Here is a 27,052-nt window from a genome sequence, read left to right as displayed (position 1 = left end):
GGGTTTTTTAAGTGGGACATTATTGACATAATGAAGTCTAAGAAAATCATGTTCCGAATTAAGTTAATTAAATGAGATCATTTTAGGCCCACAAAACTTCCATTATGAGCCGGGAAATAAGTTTACGGGACTTTCTTGCTCTTTCCAAGTACGCGTTTTGAGATGTAACCACATTTTTGTTGGATATTTGTAAAAAATAAAATAAAAAATAAAAAAAGTTTATGGTGTATTCATGAACATTGTTTTCCTTTTACACTTTTATTTGGAAAAAAAGCACAAAAATAATCCAATATTGAAGAATAGGTCTTTGATCAAGACAGACATGATATCTCAAAACGGCAAGCATTTCATTTGGCAGATTTCCAAACATTCAAAATATTTCAATTAACAGCGTTTATGTTACACATCAACTATGTTAATTCCAAATCTTTGAAGAGGACTGGAAGGCACTTTTAAGTAACAAAATATCAAAAAAAGCGGCAGGGGGAAAAAAAGCCATCAAGTATTTTCCAATAAGCGCTTGGCTATGCTTTCTTTGGCTGACAAGCTGCTTGAATACAGTACAAATGTTCCATCAAGGCAAAAGTTGCAAGAAAAAGTGTTTTAAAAAGCCAGCAAAAAAGCATCAAGGCATGCCAAAAATCAATGATTGCGCAACTGCTGTAAATGCTCACGTGTGGCACCAGACACATACAAGGACACCCAATCCAAAAGTTGCCAATCTTTGGCGTTCTAGCACAACAAAAAAAGAGAGGGAAAAAAAACCCATCCATTAAAAATTACTTCCGGAAAATTAGGCCAAGCCGGGAAATGGGGGAAATGCAAGTTGTTTGTTTGAGGGGGTGGGGCGGAGGGGGAGTCCACATAGAAATGTTTGCCCTGAGATTACAAAACATTTTATCCAGGCACAATTATAATCATGAAATGTTGAAAAGGAAAAAAATGGTTTGTTAATAAATGATTAGCCACAAGCTATGACGTCACAAACGAGCCTCATCAGCTTCACTTTATGTTTCTATGCAAAGGTATGCAGAGTTGACAAAGACCTATTTGAACGTTTACAGAGAACAAGAAAAGTGATTTTTTTTTGTTTGTTTTTTTAACAAGTACAAATATTGTGACAGAGTTCAAAATGTTGTCAATTGCACTATTAGGCTAATAATACCAATAAAAATGCTAAAAAAAAAGTTTTTTCTTGTTTTGCGAAAACATTCAAATATGACTTAGGTATTAGGCTAACAATATGCATCCGTGTGTAGTTCTGGAAAAAATTTTAAACCCACAAAAAAAAAAAGTTAAATTAAAAAATATTTGACGATATCGCTATTGGGTATTTTGAAAATGTTTCACTTTCTACAAATGAACGCTCTGAATGAGAATTTGGAACTCCAAAGTAATTGTATTTTGCCACCACTTCATTGGAAAAACAAAAACAACAAAAAAACTAACTCACAGTTTAAATTACATCGGAAAAACTGATGATGTTTTGGGGTTCACCATCTGTGCGTGTTGACTTTTGACAGCAATAAACGTGACCTTGAGTGGATGCATTTGCCTAAGTGCGAGCATGCGTGCGTGTATGTGTCTGTTAGCATTAGCACAGGCGTTAGCGCACATGCAATAACATACAGTAAATGGATTAAACACAAGCAAGCTCCTGTGGCCTTCAGGCGAGCTTCAAGCAGCAGAGAAATTTATAGTGGATACATGTAAAAAAAAAAAAAAAAAAATTGAAGGTAATTATGGGAAGAAAAAAAAACATCCCAGAGGCGATGCTCATGATTGCGCAACAGGAGACGGGGCCAAGTTTGCTTTTACATGACCGCGCAGTTTTCAGGCTTGACGCGACTCTGGAAGGACAAAGAGCAAGGGACAGCCTTACTACCACAACATTTGGACACAAAAAAGGTCTTAAGTTGAAAAATATGACCAGATTTGATTAAATTTCCCTTTAAAAACACACACACACACACACACAAAAAAAAATTTTTTTTAAAGAGTTGCAGGTTTTCCTTAGTACAGTGCATGTTGGAATATTATGAGGGGAAAAAAGTCAACAACAAACAAAATGTCAAAAATTCAGAGTAGACAATTTAAAAAGTAATGAGAAAAAAACATTTTTTTAAACCCCCCGCAAAAAAAAAAACCATCACATTTTTCAGAAACCAATGTCAAACTATTCACAGGAAAAAAAAACATTTCAAATACACCAGAAAAAAATCATTTTACATGAATAGTTATTTTATGACTAGTTCTTAAAAAAATATTTTTTTAATTAAAAAAAACAAGTAAAAACCTAGAAAAAAAGTACGCATTTCCCAGTTAGCTCTGATATAAGTACGTTACCTGTCTAGGCAGGTTGTCGGCCACGAAAAAGGAATGTCCCACAAGGCCTTCGGGCCCTCCGCCGCCGTGGCTGCCGTGGCCGCGGTCCGACGTCTGGCCGCACGAGTCGCAGATGACCGTGCGACTGCGTAGGTTGTACTCATTCTCACCGCTGGTACTGTGAGCTCCCTGCGAGGGGGGGGGGGGGGACACCACAGCGTGCTCATGAGTGCACATTTACCTTCACTATGATAATGAGAAGGAGGAGGAGGAAATGTTACCATGTCATCGTCATCCTCCTGGAAGAGGGTGCGGGTCACTTTCCTGCTGGCCATTTCCTTGTGGAAAAACACAAAAGTCATTATTGCCTTCATGATGCATTCAAAGACACTGAAAACTTGAATACCTCACACATTTTCATCTGGGTTTTAATTTTTTTCTTTTACAACCGCTATTGTGGTTTCTTGTTGTATGGTCGAAATCAAATAAAAGCTATCATACTTAAAAGGCAAACTGTCAAAATTGACGTCAGATCCGCCCCCCCTAAAAAAAATGAGTGAAATAAAGGTGAGTTCATTGAGAATAGAATATCAAACGTTTGAACACAACTATCTGAAAATATAAGGAAAATAAATTTGAGGGTGAGAAAATGTCTTCTGACAAAAAAAAAAGTTGGCATCAAACAACACGGTGACAACAAGCTGATTTTATGTGCAAGTGTGCCTTTTTTGAGGTTCACCTCTCCAGCGGCACTGATGAGGACGGTTTGCAGGATGTCGCCGGTGCCCCACGAATCCTGACTCTTCCACACCAGATCCGACGGGGGGGAGTGGCTTCCGCCACCTGACGCCGCCCACACCTTTGGAAAGGTTAAAGGTCAATTATGCTTGCAATTTATTTGCAGAAGCAAAAAAAAAAAAAAAAAGTGAAGAAAGACTTTTTGGGGAAAAAACCTCCAAAAAGTAATAAAAGATAGAGTTTGTTGGGGTTTTTTTTAGCAAACATAAATGTTGAGCAGTCATTTTTAGAAAAAAAAAAGATTTTAGAAACAAAAGTAGAAGTAGAAATAGTATTTTTTGCAGAAAGAAAACAACAAAGTAATGTTAATCAGAATATGGTGTTTTGACTCGTGGGGCCCATAGAACATGTTCTAAAGAATTTTTTTTCGTTGGCTTCCTCTTTAAAGTTTTTCAGGAGATTAGACGAGGCTAAAAACTGATTCTCCAACAATTCCAGCATTTTGTTTCTTTTTTTTTGCCTTACGTTGTTTTGTAACTGTCAATATTGGTGAATTTGGTGGGAATTTTTTTTTGTGTGTATCTTACTGTGACGGTGGCTCCAGCCTTCAGGGTGTACTTGTGGGGGAACTTGTAGATGATGGCCGCGTCTTCGCCCACTTGTCTCTTCAACTGCCAGCCAGCCAGGGATTGGTCCTTGCGGGTAAGAAACATCAGACGTGCTTGTTAGCAATAATAATACTTAAAATAATAATAATAAAAATAATTCCTAAATTGGCTGCATGTTGACCAATATCAATTAAGAGTGACATGCAAAAATCGGCCCACCAAATCCATCCTCCACAATGAACAGGCTTTTATGGTTGATCTGGAGTTTTCACCCGATTCTATCCTGAACATTTTTTTTTTTGTGAGCGTCGATCCCGAGCACTCACCTCGTCGCTCTTGTTGCTGAGCCTCACATACTTCCCGTCCTGGTCCACCTCGTCCACAGTGACACGTCCGCTGGCTGCGGCGTGCTGGATGATGCGCGTCTTGGTGACGGTGCCCCCGGCCGCCGCCAAGCTGGATGTGTCGCTGTCGTTGTCATTGAGACGGCGCTTCTTGGCGGTTCCCGAGGACGTGTGGCTGCTGGAGGCGATACCGGGCGTGGCGTGAAGCAGGCGGCTGTGGCTGTGGGACGAGCCCGAGCTACGCGTCACCGTCATTCGGCCGGACTGAGGGCTGGGCGACAGCTGCAACCTGAGGGGAGAGGCAGAGTCGGGAATGAAGCCGCAATCACAATCGTTTCGATTTTTCATTATTATTATTATTTTTTGTTCCATTATCACATTTTTAAAAATTCAGTCAGTTTTGTTTTTAGAGCAAGTTTGAGAATTTTTTTTAAATCAGTATTTATTTTTCTGAAAATGCTTGACTTTAGTTTATTAGTTATAGCTTTAGTTTTAGGGGGGTTTTTTTACATGTAGTATTTGTCAAGTGCATGATAAAATAAAGTCCTTATATTGTGAAATAAAGCAAAAGTAAATTACAATTGTCAAATTGTTTGACCTTCTTCTGTGTGGATGTACAGCAACACCAGAAATAAATACAATTACCGTATTTTCACGACTACAAGGCGCCATTAAAAGTCTTAAATTTTCTCCAAAATGGACAGGGCGCCTTATGATGCGGAGCGTCTTGTGTATGCGCCGAGTTCCAAAACCTGACTGACAGCCGACACGCTGTTTATATAGAGAAAAGGCGGAAGTGACTGTGGACAGGCATGCGGCAAAGAAGTCGGCCAATCAGTGAAGGGTGGGCGTGTATATATACATATATGGAGAGAGAGAGAGAGAGAGAGAGAGAAAAGGCAGACGTGAGTGACAACAGGCATGCGGGGAAGAAGTCCGCCAATGAGTGAAGGGTGGGCGTGTAAGTGGACGCTAAAGGGACGCCACAAGCAGGTACCAACACCAGTATAGAGTGTGGCTATGTGCATTGTTGCAAAACAACTTCGGTTTTGGTTTCTAAGAACCCCCCAAAATAAATTCTACAAAGAGACACGCCTACGAAGCTCAGTTCAAACTTCAAGCCATCGGTTATGCTTTTGGCATGCGTGCCCATCTCACAGCAGCGGTGAAAAACCAAGTCAAGCAAATGAACTCTGAGCTTGCCGTTATTCCCGGAGGCTTGACTAAAGAACTCCAACCGCTGGACATCGGCATCAACCGGGCGTTCAAAGTAAAGTTGCGAACGGCATGGGAACAATGAATGATCGATGGCAAACACAACTTTACAAAGAGTGAGAGGCAGCGCCGGGCGAGTTACGCCACAATTTGCGAATGGATTGTGGCTGCTTGGACGAACGTGTCTGCTTGCACTGTTGTTCGAGTTTTTGGCAAAGCCGGCATCATTTCTGTGGAGCCACATGGCAATGAGAGTGACTGACAACGAGAGGGAACACGGCGTTTTTGATGGATTACCGGTACTTGCACAATTGTTCAATTCTGATACAGAGGATGAGGACTTTAATGGATTTCTGGGTGATGATTGATCGGAAAACGTGAGTACATTGTACGATGGCTAAATAAAATACAACGGAACTCAGTTTTGCTTCCGTTGCCTTTTTAAAAACGTGTTTTTAGCTTGTATCTGTATGTCTTGGCATGCTACCGTATGCTTCAAGCTAACGTGTTTTTAGCGTGCGCGCATGCATGCCTTTTGTTTAAGCTGGCGTATGTTTTACCACTTTAAAATTGCGCCCAATAATACAGTGCGTTTTGTCTATGTGTAAAATACAGAAATAGCACCCATTAATGAGACTGCGCCCAACCATACGGTGCGCCGAATGGTCGTGAAAATACGGTAAAATGAACCCCGAAAGGTCATTAATAAACAAATCTGTAAATGGAAGACATTTTTGCAATAACTATAATTAGTTTCATAAACATAAGATGTAGTTTCAGTTCGCTTTTGTTTCTTTTGAAAGTATTTTCAATTTGTATTTGATTTCATTTACAATTTTTAAGGTTGAGTTATTGCACTAACTATAACAACACTGACTCACACTAGGCGATTCCCACCGTCAGCGTGTCCTCACCTCTCCTCCTCGCCTTCCAACAGCTTCCTGTAGGCGTTGATCTCCATGTCTAGGGTGAGTTTGATGTCAAGGAGCTCCTGGTAATCGTCCAGCTGTTGCTGCAGGCGCGCATGCATTTTGGCCATTTCGCGATCCTTGTCCTCAATCCTGCGCCGCATCAGGTCGCGCTCCCGGCTCAGCGTGTCCTCCAGCTCGCGCACCTTTGCTTCACTCAGGGACAGCTGGGCAGGGACGGAGAAGGTTCCGGTTAAAATTGATATACAGTGGAGCCTTAAAATAAACGTGACCTGACCTAAGGGCTGGTGTTGTTTTAAAGAATAACTGTCAAGACAGTAGCACAGTAAATGAACTGTACTACACTTTTGGTTGCAGATGTGCATTTGCCTGTGCAGGTTATCTAGTTACCATACAGTATTTATTTCTACTAAGCAAGGTGGCAATTTTCGTTACTAATTTCTAAGAGTAGTCTATGAGTGTGTTTGTGTGTGTGCCCACCTGTTTCTGCAGCTGACTGAGCTGAGCCGACATGCCCTCCACTCGAATGCGTGTCTGCTGTAGCTCTTCATGCGCAGCACCCACCAAGTGGCTGTTTCTGTCAGCCGACTGCCGGGCATTATCCAACTGATCAAGACAGGGCGAGATTGAATGTAGGTTAGTGACTCGGGTAAGAATTACTACGAAGGCTCAAGGCAATGAGGTTTTGGGTTAAACAAACACTTTTGATTGTGTGGCTCATATTGAAACGAGTGTTATTGTTTGCATTTAACGTTTGCGTTTCACTTTTAGGGTTAGTGTCAAGGGTTCTGATTTGCATTACGAGTGTGTAGATCAGTTTAAAAAGTTAGCGATTCTGGTTACCTAGCACCGCTGGTTGGCGTTTAGTGGTCTGGATTAGCATTAAGTGAGGGTTAGCATTTAACATTTAGTGTTTGTTTATTTGTGTGAAGGTTTATCGGTTAGCCTAAGAAGTGTTCGTGGTTGGCATTACATTAGGGGAAAGGGTTAGTGTTAGCACAAGGCTTGTGATTAGCAATTAGGTCTGGACTAGGGCCTTGGGCAGGGGAGGGCAACTCCAACTCAATATCAGAATTCTACAGAGTTTGCTGATGACCAGATCATTTGAATTGTGTGTGTTGGAGAAAGGAAACCTCTAAAACAAGCAGCATCAGCGTTACCCACCCCTGGGTTAGGGGTTCACATTTGCGCAAGGTTTTAAGAGTCAGAGGAGGACCTGGGTTGGCATTAGCCACAGGACTAATTGCTAGGTTAATGTTAGTGGTGTAGAGTTATTACTTGGGACCTGTAGCCAACATTCGTATTGGAGCTATGCCTAAGGACAGAGGTTAGAGTTACTGGTTAACATTTGCGTTACTCTTAAGGCCGAGGGATTAGAGTAGAGACTTGTTAGCATTTGGACTGGGGTTAGGGGTTAGCTGTTACATTTTAGTGGCTACAGTTAGCATTAGGGTCTGGGTTACGGTAAGTGTTGGCAGTTAATACAAGTCTTTGGGTTAGAAGTAACCCGTGGCCAGACTGATGAGTGGGTGGATCATGTCGAAGCTGTTATCATTAGCATGAGGACTAGGAGTAAGTGATAACAGGTTAGATTATGGTTAGCATTAGCATTATAACTAAGGCTGTGGGTTGGGCTAGAGTTAGTGGTTCGCATTAGGATTTAAAGTTAGGGGTTAGCCTTCACAGTCAGAAGTCACGGTTAAGGTGCTATATGAGTATTTATGGTTCACGGCTAGGGTTAGGACTTAAGTAATGAAACAGATTAACGAGTGTGTACATGAACACATTCTGCTGTAAAGGCCTACAAATGTCCCAGCTTGGACAGCAGGCGGCACCATGTTGCAGTTTACCTTGGCATTATAAGTCTTCTCCAGCTCAGCTTTGTAAAGTCCAACCTGCTCCTCATGCTGAGCCCTCAGCTCGGCCAGAGCCTCTGACAGTTTGCTCTCAAACTCCAGCTGCCGCCCACCGTCGATCTCCACCATGCGAGACTCGTGACGACGCTTGGACTCGCGGATTTCCTGCGACACAGAACGTCCATCGGTCATTCATACGGCAAACAATAAGCTGGCGGCTGATCGGCCAAAAGTTGACACCTCGTTGTAGAGGTTCTTCTGGAACTCCAGCTCCTCTTTCACTGTCTGCAGACGGTTCTCGGCATCCACGCGACGAAGCATCTCATCTTGAAGCTGACGGCGGGCGTCTGCCAGGGCACCGTCCAACTGAGGGGTCAGAGAAGACCAAATGCCGGAGTTAGTTTCTTTAACATTTCAAGGTGTAAGACAAATGTTGCTATTCCAAACTAGGAAGATCTCAAACAAAAGCAAAATCCTAGCAGGAAAAAACAGGCTGTAGACCTGATCAGAAATGAAAAGGCAAAGAACTGTTCTCTGAGAGGAAGAACATAATGATGAAGGACAAGGAGGAAACAGAAATGAAAAAGGAACTACGGGTACGTCCAGCATGTAAAATGATTTGTTTTTACAGTTTTTCTATTTAATCATTTACAGCATATCAGCTAACTACAGTATCTATCCATCCATCTACCGATTATTTCTATTTGCATAAATCCTAAAGGGGAAAATTCCAGAACTGTGAAAAAACAAGTAATTTCTGAACGTGCCAGTAGGTGAAGCAATCACGCAACTTTATCTTCATTCATAAATATCAGCTACCAACCCTCAACCAGCAATTCAAATGTGCCCAAGTCTTTTGTTTACCTTGGCTAGCTGAGCCTTGAGCTCCTTGATCTCTACCTCCAGGGTGCGCTTCTCACCCAGGGCTGTACTCAAGGCGGCATCTTTGGAGTTAAGCAGAGCCTCCAGGTCTCGGAGGCGGGCCAGAGCTGCGTCCAAGTCAGACTCCTTCTTGCTGTTCCTGCCAGACACACCACCACCACCACCAAGATGACGATATCAAAATCATAGTACTAACAACTGAATAAAATGCGTTGTGCATCATGATACTTCATTGTGGAAAATGTTCCACTAAACATCCCAGAATTCATCATATTTGTTCCAAATGATTCCGTTTAGGATTTCTAATGCTCAAAAAGCACATGGGGCTGCTGGGTAATGGTCTTTTTGTTTCCACCCTCTTCAAAATCATGTGCTTGCTTTACACCTCGTGACCCTAAACGCCTTGTACTTTAACACGTGTTCCACACGTCGCCATCAACACGCTACAATTAGCCTGAAATTAGCCGGTAAGCAGCCAATAAGCTTGAGTTCTTCGCCGAGGAGAATTCATGTTTGCCACATGTGTGCAGATTCAGATAAGACTGTAAGCAGGAAAGAAGACAGAAACAAGCTTGCTGTAATTCAATTTGCTCCCAGGGGAAACTCTTCACTGTATCTTGTTACTGTGACTTATTGTGGCTTGAATGTGGGCAGACAGGGCCAGGAGTGAAAGAGGCTAAGCAATCAAACGATATGCTAAACGCTAACCAGGCTTGATTGTTTTACTGCGTTTGCACAAAAGCATTTTGCACCATTTTGATCACCAACATTAGCACCAATGCTAGCGCTAACAGACTATTATACGTTATGGTAAAGCAACCTTTTTTTCCCCACAGCTTGGGAACTTTTCAAGGATGTGTTTGTCAGCTGAAAAAGTAGTTTTCCAAGGATGCCCCGCCTCACCAGTACAACTATATGTTTAGCGTGATGGAGTTGGAGGAGGTGCAGTGTGCTATTGGGAAACAGATGTATGGACCAGCCGAGCCTTGCAGTTTGATGGCACATTTTATGATCTTAATATGATGAACATGAGGTGTATTAAGGATTTTACATGATTTATATACCGGTACAAGTTTTGACCAAAAGAAATGTTTTTTTTCACCAAGGGGGGCGGGTTGTAAGTTTATGGTCGCAAAATGTCAAGAATTCTTCAACACGGAGACGAGCTGACAAGTATCAGTCAGCGTCAATAAAGACGCTAACATGTCTAAAGATAGGAAAAATGACACCCGCTGTCTACTGATAAAGAATGATAACGCATGGTTGTATGGTTCCGCCCTAAGGAGTTCACTGGAGACCCTGTATGCAGACCCTGTTTTGCCTTTTCTTTTTTTGTTCACAAACTGAAACCAGTGATAGGAAACAAGACGATAACATACAAATCCAAAATGAAGTGTGGGAAAGCGGCACATAGCCCGATCTATACAATAAGGTTGTAAAAGTGGAACGCATTGTACAAGTTGTAATTGAGTTCAGCTCTTTTTGCACTTGTATAACAGCCAAGGATGTTAAAAGGTAAATCCCACTGCAGTTCGTAGTTCATCCATTATTTCCGATGGAGAAAAACGATCTTCATCTTGCCCTTGTTAGACATATTGCACATGTCGAATAAATGAGATGAGTTGCAGTCACCAACAGAATGGACAGCATATGCCACTGGTTTACTATGTGTGCGTGCGTGTGTGTGTGCATGCGCAATAGTGTCCTTTGATGTCATGTACTATTTAGATCTTCACTAGTGTCTGTGTATGTGAGCTCTTCCCAAAGGCAAGACAGCCTGTTTATATCATCTAAGTCTGATTTGTGTAACAACAGAGCCTCTGAATAAATGACTCAGGATAAAATTCGGTCGACATGGGACGCACCAAAAAAAAAAAAAAAAAAAAAAAAAAATCTGAAGGGAACATGCCCAAACTTAAAAAAGGATGTCGGCCATTTGCACTTGAAGCAGCCATTTTGGGGCTTTGAGAAACTTGTACTATGTAATTTGCCCAAATAGGATACAGGTATCCTATAAAGACAGATGATGCTACATTGCCAAGTTCTGTGCGTCTGGAATTGAATACGGGCGGAGCATGGCGTCAAACTTTTGAGGCTTGCGAATCAAATGTGTGGATTGGGTCTCTGCAAATTGTGGTTGATGATGGTAGTAACCTGAGTCGTATGTGACACCGTGAGGAGGGTAGAAGGGGTGAGAGAGTGTGAACAGAAAGACTGGAAAGAATAAAAGAGGAGAAATGTGAGGAGGAGGAGGAGGAGGAATGTGTTGGCTCTCCTCCCAGCCTCAGCGATGACTCACAGGCAGCTATCTTTGTCCACGGCGCCAGCCACAAGCAAAAATAAAAAAATAAATAAAAAATAAAAAACCCTTCCTGCTTCCCATTCTGCCCAGGTTTGCTTTGGTGTTGCCAGGACAACCCAGGCCTCTACGTCAGGGCTACTAGCATGTGCTAGACGCGACATACGCTATGCAACGTGAAAATTGACACTTTTACACCACGATACAAAGAGGAGGGAAGAGAATCGCAGGGTAGGGCATTCACGATGGGTGAGGCCTTGATTTCTACAAACGCATTTTTTAAAAGCTGAATGCTAAGCTACAGTATGTGAACTGTATTACAATTATTATATGCATGATTTGTTGGGCACAATTGTAACATAGGGTGCCTGTCCCCAAAATTTTACAAAAACAATTTTTTTTTTTTAAGGATTATTCAACTACACATTTTAATTACTGTAAATATTGCAACGGTTATACCCCATGCAGTAGATAAAATAAAATAGATTTTAAATTATTTTTATATTAACACATTTTTAAATGGCCATTCAATCATAAAATCAATGAGCCTTGTCAAAATGGATTAAACCATTTGAATGGAAAATATTGCAGTCATTTTGAGGATTCTTTGAAAAAACAGACAAAAACAAACAAACAAGGTGAGCCCCGGACACCAGCTTCGCACCAAAAAGTCTCCAAGACCCATTGCCCAACTTGAGCAGGAAGTTTAACAATAGTTATTTTGTGCAAATTCCTTCACAAACACCCCTTGGGAAGAATGGAAAAAAAATAGCTCATAGGCCACTTTGACAGATTGACATGAATCTGGGTCGCCATTTAAAAAAAGTCTCAAGAACCCGTGCCACAAATTAAAGAGGGAGTCAGACATTTTGGTTTTAAAGCAGCCATGTTGGGACAAACTCCTACTATGGGATTCGCTCCCAGAAGTCACTTACCACATTCTACAAGTGACAAATTCCTTGTGTGTTGTTTTACATACTTGGCCAAGAAAGACTTCTTATGAGTTGGAAAGCAGGTATGCTACACAAATGAGATGCTAGTTTGGTTCAAATGCAGACAAAATGGAGATTTTTTTTTTTTGGAAGAGACCATTTGTTACAACGAGGCCCACCAGCCGCCACCTCATGCTTGGACAGCTGGACCAGGCCGGCACACAGCCGTCTTGTTTGCGCCATTTCGGTTGTAAACAGTTGCCTACCAGGGCCCTGCAATTGGGTGGAAAGGAGGCAGGGTTGGTTACCAGCTATTCATCTCAGTCAGACACACACACACACACACACACACACACACACACACACACACACACGCCTGGTGAGCGTGTGTGAGTGTCTATGGGTGTGGGTGGGGTTTTCCCAACGAGTCCCCATCCAAACATAGGACGAAAAGGGTTTCCCCAAATTTGTATAGATTCTTTGATCTAATCAAAGCTCAAAAATCTTGTTAGGTCTCTTATGCAGAAAAGGTAGCAAAATGGAAGCAGTCACATGACCACCACTGATGGGTGGAGGACAATGTTCAGCATTGTGTGTGTGTGTGTGTGTGTATTATGCGGCAGGCAAAATGTACTCATGATGAGAACAAACGCTGTGGCTGTTTCCAGTTTAAAAAAAAAAAAAAAGCACCGCACGCCTCAAGGCTCCCAAGCTGTGGTGGAGTTGCTATTGGGGGGGAGTGTAGGTAGGTGTGGCAGAGAGCAGGTCGTGGGTCGTCTAAGAGGGAGGGTGTTGCAAAGTGTGTAGAAGGGCTGAAACAGAAGAGCTAGAGGGAGGTAGAGGAGTCTGGGTGTTGACAAAAGAGGCGGCGCGATGCCTTTTGTTTGGCGCGTCACCATGAGAAACTCAGTCAACTTCATCTGTATGCAAACACTGTAGCTTGGCAAACACACAGTCACTCAACAGTATGTGTGTGTGTGTGTGTGTGTGTGTGTGTGTGTGTGTGTGTGTGTGTGTAAAATACGAGGTGCCATTGTGCCATCCCCGTGTGGTTGTGCAATGATTAAGGAGAGAATGAGTCACGAGTTCTGACTAGTTTTCCAAATTTCATTCATTCATCCTGATAATCTGTTTGTAGTCATCTTCTGATGATTGTCATATCACAACAAAAATGTTCATCATAATGAACAGTACCCCATTGAATTCACCACGTAGGAATAAAAGATGTGGCGACATTTTTTTTTTTTAAATTATGAGGCTTTCCTGCCATTGTTTGAATTAGCCCACGGTGGGATTAAATCATTTTTCGTAAACACAATTAGTTTACGATCACTCATACAATAAAGGTCATGCAGGTCAATAAAATCCTATATTTTTAGCTATGAAAAAATAAAACATCTGGGGATAATTTTGCTATAAGTCAAAGCTGCTGCGGTGTACAGCCTCCTGGGAAACTACCCGTCGTCCAAATATAAAAGCGTTCAGATGGTTCAAAGAGAAACGTTATTACATGTTACATAAGAAGCCACACTGAATGGAAACCAACCAGCTTTTCACGCGTGGCCCACTGGGAATATTCATCCGCCATTTTACAATGATTTACGGTGACTCACAGAGAGCCGGGCCGACGCCAAACTTCCACGGAAACTTCTATAAACTCTTGCACGCACACAGACACGCACATTACGCACACAACATCAACTCTCCTGCCAAGAACTTCCCTTGCCAACGGGTTGTGCAGACCGAATCTCCTCATTTATACAATGGGGGGGTGGGGGGTGAGCAGCTTTGGGACACATCTGCTGTACATTTCCACAGTAGACAACAATCCCTTACTGTTAGCTTTGAAAAAAAAAAAAAGGCAGAATTTTGTTTAATTTCTGACATGAGTCCTTGGGACTTTTTCGTGCAACCTGTCACGAATAAATTTCACGTCAAACGGTACCAGGCTAATTTCTCTTAACACTCCGAAGAATAAACCAAGAATGTGTCCAAAATGGCTGTCCCAACCCAAAATGGCTGACTTCCTGTTAAGTTTCAGACCTGAGTGCTTGTGATTTTTTTTTCCATGTCCGCTCGATTTTGTGTCACTAGGGGTTGATGAAGTAAACAGATGTTGATGATTTTTTTTGAACTTGGCAACATTAAAAGTCAGAGCCCTCGAATTTATAATTCCAGAATTCTTATAATTCTGGACATGTCCACTCAATTTTGCTTCCACTGGGGAAAATTGTGAATTTTCTTTTATACTTATAATAGCCACGTGAGCTACAAGAAAAATGTCCAACGTGATAAGGGAACTTATTCTTTGTTGCCATTGTATTCAAACTCTTCACGTTAAAGCTTGTCCAGCCGTGGCGTGTTCATGAATCTTTTTCACGCCCTCCATTCTGCTGCCTCGCCCTAAAACTGCCGCCCTCCCAACTGGCAGGTTACACAGCAGGTAAATCCTTCTTTGTGAACGGCCAACTGATAGACATCAAAGAAACTTTACTTTGACTACATTAGGCAGAATTACAAGCAGGGCGGGCAATCAATGTTATGGTCCACTATAATGAAAGTATCACCATAAAGCAACTTAAAAAAAAAAGAAAAGAAAAGAAAACCCCCCACCAACAATACATCACAATATCAAAGTGACTGAATATTAATAAGGATCATAGATACAATACATTAAATAAATGTAAAATATTTTTTACAATAAATAAAAGAAAAAGTTTAAAACAATTTTTAAAATAGAAAACTTAATTTGGCACAAAAACATTTACAAATAATTAGTTGCAATATATTTCAATAAAAAGACTGACCACAAAAAATAAGGAATATTTATACAAGATTTGTTGAAACAGCCAAGACAGATTAAAAAAAAAATCTATTACATCAAAATATTTTGAAACATTAACATTCAATAGAAATGTGAGCGTATAAAATATCAGAAATTAAAACTTGTAAAAAATTATTTTATTCTTTTAATGTGTATATCAATTGCAATAATCAATTAGTTATGTTTAAAATCTAATATTTTACAAAATATATTTTAAAACTGAAATAGTCTCCCCCCAAAAAAACTTCAAAAGCTTGGATAAAAATACTTCCATTTGTTTAAGTGAAATTAATTCACCACTGGAAAAAAAAATGCTGTATAGCAATGAGCTCCATCAGCACTCCTCTCCTTCCTTATTTCCATATTAAACAACTTTGAATGAGGAACCGTTGACGCCAACAGTGCGAGCTTCTGCCTGAGGGCGGCCGTGCGGTTGGGGCCAGGGTGCATGTGTTCTCTGTAGTAGTTCTACATTAACACTTTCTATTCATGCGAACATACTTTACCATTTGCCCACATCGTCACTCATTCCAAACTCGGCCAATCAGATGGGCCCTGCTGAGTCACCAAGCACTCACGAGGGAAGGCTGAGGCTTGACGGTCGCTGGGGCAACCAAACACAAAGCAGCCCAAGGCGTTGCTAGTTGTGCAAATGGGGGTGATTCCGGACCGCAACTGCTCATCGCACGTCACGAGATTGAAGCTGATAATCATTTTGGGTTTAGAAAGACTACAACTGGAAATACAAAGCTTCTGCTAGCGGGAGGTAACAAACATTTCTATGGGTCCACTATACTATATTTAGCAGCAATTTTCCTTTTGGCCCTCCACCCGTGCTTGTAGACTGCTCCACGACATTCCCGGGATGCCAGTGCTACCTGCGGCATCCCGCAAAACAATCCGGCATGTCGTCACCCAAGGGAGACGTTAATTTGACGACAATCCGCAGGCTGCTGGTTAGTCTCCAGACGTCCATCAGCCCAAAGATTTTTACATACGCTACGTACATGACTATAGAAAGCCTGAAGGTGTTAATTTGTTTCCCAAATTTGGGAAGCTAGAACAGATCCTCCCCTTAAAAGTAAGTCTCGAAATCAGAAGCATACGGAGCTTAAAATGTCTGCTTCAAAATAAAAAAAATGGCGGACTTCCTGTGCACGCACTTTGTGAAAGTGGCTTTCGGTGCTATCAAAAAATATAACAATGTCCGCTTCAAACCAAGATGGCTGGCCAAATGTCATGTTGATGAAGTCAAACAGCCTGTAAGGAATGAATTCAAAAGAAAAGTTCATTCCTATCTATCAAGGAAATTGCCAAAACAAGCTTAAAATGGCAGCTTCAAACCAAAATGACCAACTTCCTTTGTGTTTTTCAGCATGGCTATTTGAGACCTTTTTGTAGGTCTACTCATGATGGACATGCCTACCAAACTTAATGTGACCAAGTCAAATTGGCTACAGAGACTGAATTTGAAAAAAGAAAAACTATCCTTTGAAGGACCCATGAAAGTCGCCAAAACAAGCCGAAAAATGTCTGAAATCCTGTGAGTTTTCAACCACTGGTTCTAAAGACTTTTTGTGGGTCTCCTCACAATAGACATCTACCAAATTTCATATGAAGTGGAATGGGCCAGGGTAATTGAATTAAAAATAATAATTGGTGGCCAATAGTATAAAGGCACCAAAACTAATTCAAACGAAAACGGTAAACATCCTGTAGGTTTGTCGAGTTTACTCAGGATAGACATGCTGACTAAATTCCATGTTGTCAAACTGGTTTCAGGCCAGAGATGAATTTTAAAATGCTCTAGGATATGTTTAATGAAGGAAAATGGGAGGAAATGAATGTCTGAAGGAAAAGGTCAAATTGATCCTCGAGTAGCCTCTTCAAAATCAATTGGTTAGAATTGTGACTTTTTGTACACGTCTTCTTCAGTCTTTTTGTTGGGCTGCTCAGCGAGACATTCCAACCAAATTTCATGTTGCTAAAGGAAAATTGGCTTTGCAGGGTATTCCCCACAAATTTGGCTTGCGCGCTCAAGTAATCCAACAATGGCCGCCCACTTCAAACCAAAATGGCTGACTTCCTGTGTGATTTTGAGACTTCTTTGCGGGTTTACTCATGATCGTCATGTCCCCCAAATTTCATGCTGCCAATTGCACTTGGCTTTGGAGTCTGACCCAGCCCCCCCTCCAAATGGCAAAGAAAACATCCATCAAGCCTCCTTACCTGGCTTTGAGCTCCTTGTACTCCTCCCTGACCTTGCTCAGCTCCAGCTGCAAACGGGCCCGCTCCCTGGCCACCTGGTCCAGGGTCTTGCGGGCGTCGGCTAGCTCGGCCTCATACGCCGCCTTAATGCCGCTCAGGTCTCGGCTGACATGCGACTCGGACTCGGTGATGCGTAAACGCAGGCCCGCGTTCTCTGACTCCAACGAGCGCACCTTGTCGATGTAAACGGCCAGCCGGTCATTGAGGTTGCACAGGTCCTCCTTCTCCTGCAGGCGGGTGATTCGGGCCGGCGAGCTGGCACCGCGCCCGCTGCGTCTCTGGGTCGACGTTTCCATGGCGATGGCGGCAAAGGCTTCAGATCGGGCCGGTCACTGCGGGGTTCACAACAAAAAAAATCATTCATTCATTCATTCCCTTCTCTACTCCCTAATCACTATTGGGATTTTTTTGTGGGTTTTTTTTTTTTGTTTTTTTAGGGAACAATTCTGCACATAGCCAGTACGAACCTTGTTGTATTGCCATTTAGAGACTTTTTTTTTTTTTTACAATTAGTAATAAAAACTTTCCACAAGCCTCTAGGTTCAATTCATTTAAATGTCAGTGCCTGTTATTTTTATTTTTTACAACCTCTATTATACTAGTGAGGAAGGCTGGACGCATTTCCTGGCTCAGTCGCACGAGAACAAGCGTCCATCTCAATGAGTCTTCCTGTTCAATCAGACCTGGGGAAACATTTGTCCTAAAAAAATGACACATTTTAGATGTTTGGGGGGGTGGGGTTATTTTGTTTTTTTAAATGTTTCTTTTTTTGTGTATTTTTGTTTCGATGTATATTTATTGAGTGAAGGATTTTAAAGTCAAAAGGTTTAGCGAGTTTTATGAACATAAATGTAGTTTCAGTTAGTCTTTGTTTCTAGAAAAGCACTCGTTCTTATTTCATTAATTGTGGTTACCATAATAACCTTGCACGTTAACAAGCACAATCAGACTCGAGTTTCTACGGCAACAGCTGTCAAGCAGTTACTCAACATGCAGGCTGGCTCACAGGTTAGGCAGTGAACAGCTACCCAACACCACACTGTAATTTGCAGAAACCCATGTCACTCACCAGGCCAAGCCCCGCCTTTTAAAGCCACAGACTCGAGTGGAATGTGACGATCGCAATGCTCAAGTGGACACAAATCATACCTGCACCTCACATGTGCATGTTATTGTGTTTGAATTCATAAACGCAAAGTAAATTCTTATGCATTTATTCAAACAATCTATAGGAAACCCAATTCTAAGAATATTCAATAGCTGCAACCCTAATCACGAGTTATGAAACAAATTCATCAGTACACATTATCACAATTTAACAAGTACTTTGTATTGAGAGATTTTTGCTCTTCAATACACATTTTAGTATTGAAAAAAAAGATATTCCAGATAAATGTTGTAATTGTACTTTTTTACCATGCAGTACAACCACAGCATAACGATGACTTCAGGAGCACTATCGTCAGCGCTATCACCATTACACACCAGGACACCTACTTTGGGAAAAGTCCACTCAGAGGGGGGCTCCCAAGTGGGCGGCCAAACTTTTTGCCACCCACCAGCCTCACTGACATGTGCGCGCACAACACCCACATGAGCAGCCAAGTCCTGAGCTCTCTCCACACTCACTCAACATATAAAAGTGCTCATTAATACACAAAACCACCCATTTAATACATCAAAGTGCTCATTTACACTCTTCACTCATGTGCGGCGCTTTTAACCAGCATCTACTTTACAAACTATCCTGTTTTTTTCCCTCCCCATCTAAAAGCTGTTCCCGACCTCTCCTGGGCCGCATGGAAACGCTTCAAACAAAAAGGAAGGAAAAAGACGGCGAAGTTTAGACCTTACCTTTTCAGGGCTGCAAATGGAGGCAGAAGCTTGCTCGACGTGTGTGTGAGCGTCGGGGAGGAGGAGAAAAAGAAGAAGAGTACTCGCTTACTGGTTATGCGAGTGTGAGTGTGCGTGCGTGTGCGCGCGCGCGTCAATGTCTACGCCTGGAAAACTGGACTGCTTTCCGGCTTGTAGGAAGACAGGGAGGGACGGAGGGAGGCAACTAGGAGGAGTCAGGCTAGACTGTGAGACCGTGTGTGTGTGTGAAGTGCAGCTGTTAAACTTTATCTGCGCTCACACAGACAAACTGACATATAGACGGAGACCTCTGCAGATGTGATGCCATGAAGCCGGCGCCCCCTAACTTAAAGTCTGTGTATGACTATTACAATGAAAGCCCATTTATCACAGGGTTACGTTCCAGAACCACCTGCGACAGGTGGAAAATCTGTGACATACAGAGCAACCAAACACTCCAAAATATCCAACCAAACCATATCATTTGGTCCAATGAACACCTGCTAGCTTAATGTCAACATACGATGCAAAACACTAATAAATTCAATTTTAGGGTAATTCTAAACCTTCAATGAATTTCTACTTCAACGCACACAGAGCAGCAACACTCACTACAAGAGTATACAACAATACTCACAGACTACCCCCCCCACACACACACACACAGTTTTGATACAGGTGTGTCACATCAATATTGTCACGCTCTGATGCTGAAACGTCAACACTGCATATCTACAAGAGGCAGCAAAAAAATATCGCTAGTGATGGATCATTGTGCCTTATGATACCGTGTCAACATAAAAATGAACTATTGGTATCGTATCGTTTGACTTATGATGCAGTATCAATACATGAACGTCAATTGTCAAAATTGTTTCTCACTGCATGAGTGCTAAGAGCAGGACATAACATGATTTATGGTTTTGGCTGCTGACAGTGTATTGATACAAAACAGTGAAAAAAGATATATATTTCGGTATGGTGTCCCACAGGGATATGTATTAGCACCCCTTGTTTGTTTGCGCCAGAAAATAATACATCTTAAAAGAAATCTGCCTACTATCTATCAAATACACAACAAATATTTTTGTGTGACAAAAAGGACATTCTATATTAATGCATTCAATATACTGTAAAGTACTCTAAATATAAACACTGGCCACAACATTTGTTCCGTTGTCATCCATTTAAAAAAAACAAAAAGACAGTCCTCACTTTTTTAAAGACATCCTGTGTACGCAATCGTCTGCGTCCCCGTGAAGGAGCTTCTGGTGGTCCATTAAACCGAAAAACGGAGAACAAAAAAAGAATCCTGTAATCTAAAATTCCCAACATGGATCCAACACTTCACAATTGAAATCTTCAAACGTCGCAATGAGGAGATGGTGATTTTGCTTTTATACGTTTTCTCTCTCTGGGTGGAGTTTATGGAACCATGGAAATGGAGAGGATACAAAGACAGGCACAAAGACGTGTACGTTTGCGTGTGTGTGTGTGTGTGTGTGGTTAAATATGGACCAAGTCCTGGTTTGGTCTGGTGGCAGGCGTAGTGGAAAGCAGCAGTCAAAGTTTTAAACAACCTCCTCCTCCTTTTTTCCCCGAAGTTGTCTTTCCATGAAATTTTTACTGACTCACCCATCAACAACCCAGACTGGCTGACACACCATGCCCAAAATGGCTGACTTCCTGATCAATTTGGGAAATGCTTCCTTGAGACATTTTGGTGCATCCTGTCATGCTAACCATGCACGTCCAATTTCATCTTGATCAATAAAACTGATGTCGAGGGGGTTCTGAACTATGAGATGTGAATTTACCCAAGCTAGCAAGCAGGCTAGTGAAGTTAATTTGTCAGTATCTCGACATCAATTTACAGACTGTAGTGGGGCAATAATTGTAGTGTGTAATACTAAAATGTTTGCCGCCAGTATTGCCTATTCCAATACGATTGAAAGTTAACGGTGGATGCATCACTAATTTGCTTAATCTCTTAACTGGTCTGTTCCTTTTCTTTCTGAAAATCTTTTTTTTTTTCTTTTCTTGGCTGCACTGCTTTCAGAAGTTACGATTTTTTTTTTGTCCAATCAGGTCTCAGCTTCTGTGTTGCCATGCCAAACTAATCTGCCCAGGGCCTTCACAATCAAGAGTGCTGCACCTTGTCACTTCAGCTATATTAGCAATGTGATTGTTTCTTTATCCGAGCGCATTTTAAATTCGTTCTGACATCTGAATTTAACCGTCCTGATTGGTTGGTCAGATCCAAACTTTTCAAAAAATGAAATATTGTAAATATAATAAATACTGATCGTCAAGTGCTCCGGACGATGGACATGGCAGAGTTGTGTGCTGTTATATTGTGGTTTGGTGTAGGAGCAACGGTTTCTATAATTGTGACATGTTAGTGGTGGTTGGGGCCCACAACTGGTCCTTTTCTAATATAAACATTTAGAAATTGATGACAATCCAGCTCCCCAGACACTTTCTAGATTACAGATCTGATTAGAGCGGTTGGGTGTCGAGCGACTGTGATGTAACACGTCAGACGAGGCGAGAAGCGAACACGAATCGGGCCTGCAACATTCCAAGCAGGCACACACAAGACTAAAGGTGTGTCTGTCATCTTTGACTTACTACACATTCTCACACACGGAGGAATGTCAGCCTGGATTGTAAATGTGTTTGCAGAAAAAAAAAAGGTTTAATAAGCCAGGGCCTCCGGCTCCGGTTTTTGAAACCTGACCTCACGCTATTTTTTTTTCTTTTTCTTTTTAAATTCAATAAAGAGCACTGGCAACAGAAGTACAGCGATGAACATTCCCTAGTGGTGGGAGCTAACAAAGAACAAATACTTTGTGGTACTTGGTGGTTGCACTTTTTGCATGCATCAGTAATTTGCATGCCTCGTGTCATTGATTGAGATCCTTGTGTCTGAAAAGAAACATTAAAATGACATCTAAGAAGATTCAGACGCAACGTGGATTTAGCAAAATTTTAGCTTGATGGGTACATTGAACATATTTTTAAAATCTTTTTCGTACATTTCAAAAATGTACATTTCACACTGATAACATTTGGTGTTGGAGTAACTATTATGAATAAGTCATGGTACCAACGTCGCACCCATGGATAACGTTGGCCTTCTTACAAGAGGGCTGAACAATTTTCAAACAATCTAATTGCAATTTTTTTCTTGCGATTGTAATTTAATTTGAGAATTTTTTTTTTCAAGATCCTCAAGAAACAAAATCAGATTTATGAAACAAATCTTTTGAGTGAAGTGAATCTACATTCATATCTTGCTGGCAGTTTGATCACGGCAAACTGCAATGCATCCAAGCTAAAGAACCACATTCAGGTACGTTAGTGTTTAAACCCTTTACTTTTTTTTAATGTACTGAAGGGTGTGAGCATTGACACTTCTGACATGCCCATTTGCCAGAGTGCAAATGTATAACACAAAGCGGATTGTTCACATGTTAATGATTCAAAGAATCCTATCGCCCTCTTGGGAAATCTTGTTTCGATAGCACACACACACACACACACACACACACACACACACACACAGACACACACACACACAAAAATATAAACAGAGTGACATGTGTTATTATTGCAGTGTCATTTTCCCTTCCTGGGTGGGGCCGCTGAGGACAAGGGCACGCGCACCCAAATCATGCCAAGGCTCCTTTCCGACAGGGAAAGCCTACAGGCTCTCAAAATCAGTGGGTCCAATCTTTTCGGATAATGCTAAATATAGGAAATTTAAACACTTTATAATGGTCTTCAATCACGTTCTGGTATCAATAGGCAAAGCGTCGGATCAAGAGGATGTTTTTGGGCACGCACATAATTGTTTGACCTGAGGGAGGACGGTTCAACATGGAATGCAAACACTCAAAGTGTACATTGGGTTCTACTGCTAATAGTAATGATGATGATCACAATATTGCAACAAAAAGGCTTTTCTTTCAATTTCAGTGTTTACATTTTGAATATGTTTGTGGGATTAAGTACATTAAGAACAGTTTTGAATACATTTTATTTAAATTTTGTTTTAGTGTTGATACGAAACATCAGTTAGTTTGTGCATATTTAAAATTTGAATCGCATTTTTATTAGTTTATTTATTGTCTTGCTTTATTTTTCTTTACACGAAGTAGTTTTTATTGTTCTTAGTTGGTATTTTTTGTTTAGTTTTTTCAGATGTTTATTTCTGAAATTAAATGATTTACCTTCTTTCAAAGATATTTATTGAGTCACCTTTATTTTTGTCTCAATTGATTTGATTTGATAAATAATTTCGACAGTATTTTTTTTACCCCATTACATTCATTCAGTCAGTCAGTCACATTTCCTTTTCTCTTTTTCCATTTAATTTATATGAATTGTTGATGTCTCTGTGACGCCGTCTGCCGACCTTTGACACAACCAACAGGGCCGCTAAGAAATCCGCTGGCGTCATCTAGCGACGGAGGAGCCAAAAGACAACATTCCAACAGTATGTGCGCACTCTTGAGGTTACAGAGTTCATGACGTCACCTAATGTAAACAGCCAGCTATTTAAACAAATACCTAACACCAAAAACCCGCTCCACGACCCAAACCGGAAACGATACCTGACTTTTCTCGAATCTTCCTCGAGGTCGTCTTCCGATCCGGCGTCTTTGCCACGCGTGTTTTGCGTCAAACAACACTCAGGCCGCAGTGGGCCCACTGTCACATAGCAGGAAAAAGCAGACACGTGAGGGAAAAAAACCCACGCGTTGAATCCAGGGAAGAAGAAGCCGCTTTCGTGCACACTGGCTGCAAAAACTAAACACGCACTCAAGGAGGGAATGTTGTCTGACTGAATGTGTGGCGTGGGAGTAGACTTGCTCGCTAGCTTTTCTTAATTGCACAGTGCCACCTGGCGGACGTAATTGGCAATCAGGGAGGTTATTTGAGGGGGGCGGGGATCAGGTGCCGTATTTACGGGAAGACGTTTCAGCATTTATTTTATATTACTGGCGTGGAACAAAGCCGTTTGGATATATATATACACATATATAAAAGAAAACTAGCACACCATGAAATTTGTGCTTCATAAAAATACAGTTATGACAATGAAATTGAATTCAACACAATGAAACAATTTTTATCACACTGGCCATTGTGCTGTCTGACAAACGAATATCCTGTATAGTCATTCTTTGCAAAGTGTAAAGAATATATGACTGAGTTCTGTTATATTGTCTGTTGACATGTATAACTGCACTGTTTGTGGTTAGCCCGTTTCTTAAACTGTTACAGCATGACCACATGGAGGCTATTTAGCATTAGCATTAAGCTAGCAGACTGGAAGTCGAAGCCATGTGGTTGTTGTCATTATTTTCTTTATTTTCTTGTTTCAACTGACTGGGAGTGGCATTAAACAGCTTGAAGCCTTGTTTTGAATACTTTAGGAATAAATGTAAAAAGGTATTCAGAAAAATACATAATCAAGTAAAGCACAGAAAAATCTTCAGAAGCACAGAAACACATTTGTGTTTTGTGTACCATGGACATCAACTCTATTCAGAATTGTTACATCAGGTCTAATTATATTACATTATGTATGTGTGTGTGTGTACGTGTGTTTTTCTTCAACAGGATTCCAGTGATGTCACCCGCATGAGGTCATCGGCATCCAGGAAGGAAGCGCTGAGGTGAGGAGTCTTCTTCATCATCTTCATGTTGATTGGAGGCAATGGAGAGACGGAGGAGGATTGGATGGCTGGGGGTGGGATGGGGGGCGGGGGGTGGACTAGGGGGCGCGTGGGGGGGAGGGGCTGGGGGGGGGATTCTGGGTGGCAGTGACCTAACAGCCGCAAAAAGCAATGAAGTCATCCACACTGACTCATATGCCCACATGACAGCAACATTAGGTCCAGTGCTAACTAGGTGTGGACAAACACATTTTTGATTGTGGTTTAATTAGGTGTTTTTTCAAGTATTATTTTTTATTTGTTATTATTATTTATTGTAGGTTTTTACTGTCTTTTTAAATATATACAGTATTTTATACTTCATCATGTTTAATTATATTTCGTGTGGTATTTGTGGTTTACGTAATTGTATTTTGAGTTAAATCTCTCAAATTTTCTCTCTCTGTAAAAAAAACAAATGTAAACTGTTGGTTCTGGAAAGACTAAATGTAATATTTAGAATATTTACTACAAAGGATATAATCCAAATATTAAAGTCCTTTTTTTCTTGATTTGAAATGGGTCAATGTGACAGGCAACTTAATTGTGGGGTTAAGCAGCCTCTGTGCAGCTCTTCAAATGGATCCAAAGTAATAAAAAAATGACTTCAAGTCTTTTTATATCACCATGATTCTCACTGTTCAAACTGTTACTGTTGCACACATTGGCTAGGAAGATGAAAAACTATTGATGTTGCACTTAAAAAAAACACACACACACACCTACACACATTTAAGATTTGATCATTTTTATCATTTCATTATATTACATTATATTACATAGAAAATGTATATTTGAGAGTCATAGGTGGCGTACTGTGGTGTGTTGTTCCTGTGGTTTTATATACAGAACAGTTTTTATTAGATTTTTTTAAGAGGCATTTTATTGTCTTCGCATTTTTATCACTGCTTATTTTTTTACTCATCTGTAGAGCGCAATGACTGAAAGCCTCTTACATATACACATTTATTTTTCATGAATACATTCATTTTTTTAAGATATTAAGATTAAGATATCCTTTATTTGTCCCACACTGGGGAAATTTACAGCCTACAGCAGCAAGAATGTGGGTAGAAAGAAGAAAGAAGAAAAAACAAACGAACGATTTTGCAATTTTCTCAATTTTAATAGGATTTTAACTATGATTTTGATGTTAATTTGATTGTGAATATTACGGGGACCCAAGATCATTTAAAAGAAAAAATAAGCATAAATAATAATTGAATTTAAAATACTTTTTGATTTAATGTGAAATGAAATTAAATTTTATATTACTACTATGAATAATAATAATAATAATAATAATGAGTTTCTAGAATTAGCTGTCAGATATACAGTATGTCCTCTCCTTCTGATGTGTTGCATACAAGCAGAGCCCCCCTCCCCCCAAAAAATAATTTTACTGCCATCCAAATTGAGCATGATTTGACATTTTAGTCACTTCTCTTTGTGTGGGGGTACCTAATGAAAGGTCCCATGAGTCTATTCCCCCCACGACTGAGAGTCGGTCCGGCCTATTTAACTGTAGCTCATCGCCACACACAAAATCAACATCTGCATCAGGGCTAAGCGACTATAATGTTGCAAACGCTCAGCCCAAAAAAAGCTGAAATAGAAGCTTGGCGTTGACCAAGCGGCGTTCTTTGTTGCAGGGAGTCTGACATCATCGCCCTGTTGAGCACGTGCTGCTTAGCCCAGTGAGTCCCTTTTGTGTAGCGTGCGGCTTTTTTACAATATTTAATTATTGGGGGGGAAAGGAAATTTGCCGGCGGACACTCAGAAGGGACACTCATGAAATCGGGTACATGTCTTTGCACATGGCTACTGTCCATGTGGATGGACAAGACAGTCTACGACAGTGGACAAAGAAAGGCCTTGTGTGTGTGTGCGTGTGCAAATGTGGGGGGGACAGTAACCCAAAGATGCCTTTCATCATCAGAGAGGGAGGGAGGAAAGGACAGTGGGGACCACTCTGACGGCCAGATGGTCCCAATCAGTAACCTGACCTCACTTGTACTTTCACAAGTATCCTGTAACTCACGCACACACACACACACGCGCCCAAAACCCTTTGAGCATTTATTCAATTTCTTTGATATACAGTATATAGGCAATTCAGCACACTTTTCAACAACTAGGACACACTAACAGAAATTAAGAATGTAATGTTTTTCCACCCCTGACGTCACTTTTGGCTTACTAGTTTGCCATTAAAACTGACTAGTAAACTATGCTGTACATAACATTGCTAA

At 41.1% G+C, this 27,052-nt stretch overlaps 1 protein-coding gene across 1 annotated transcript; it reads right to left on the bottom strand.

Annotated features, from left to right (window-relative positions):
* Nucleotides 1–239: 239 nt before the first annotated feature.
* Nucleotides 240–23,675, bottom strand: LOC147203875 (lamin-A-like). The gene is made up of 13 exons (XM_086112926.1): nt 19,075–23,675; nt 17,182–17,552; nt 8,880–9,036; nt 8,256–8,381; nt 8,010–8,180; nt 6,640–6,765; nt 6,145–6,365; nt 3,998–4,304; nt 3,651–3,758; nt 3,065–3,184; nt 2,607–2,663; nt 2,347–2,514; nt 240–1,850 (listed from the first exon to the last, which is right to left on the bottom strand). Exons 2-13 carry the CDS (start codon nt 17,514–17,516, stop codon nt 1,815–1,817), a joined length of 1,932 nt encoding a protein of 643 aa, XP_085969052.1. The 5' UTR covers nt 17,517–17,552; nt 19,075–23,675; the 3' UTR covers nt 240–1,814.
* Nucleotides 23,676–27,052: the final 3,377 nt, after the last annotated feature.

The sequence above is a fragment of the Hippocampus guttulatus genome, chromosome 6 (genome assembly GCF_054856545.1).
Source record: "Hippocampus guttulatus isolate MCC_2025c chromosome 6, RoL_Hgut_1.0, whole genome shotgun sequence".
NCBI classification, from domain to species: Eukaryota; Metazoa; Chordata; class Actinopteri; order Syngnathiformes; family Syngnathidae; genus Hippocampus; species Hippocampus guttulatus.
The sequence above is the reverse complement of the archived record's forward strand: the minus strand, read 5'-3'. Positions and strand labels throughout refer to the sequence as shown.

Excerpts from the sequence above, each read along its gene's own strand:
- LOC147203875 (XM_086112926.1), bottom strand. The coding sequence starts at position 17,516 with ATGGAAACGTCGACCCAGAGACGCAGCGGGCGCGGTGCCAGCTCGCCG. Across the intron at positions 8,181-8,255 it reads AGAAGAACCTCTACAACGAG|GAAATCCGCGAGTCCAAGCG; the intron begins GTGTCAACTTTT and ends TCTGTGTCGCAG. Across the intron at positions 2,515-2,606 it reads AGGAGGATGACGATGACATG|GGAGCTCACAGTACCAGCGG; the intron begins GTAACATTTCCT and ends CCCCCCTCGCAG.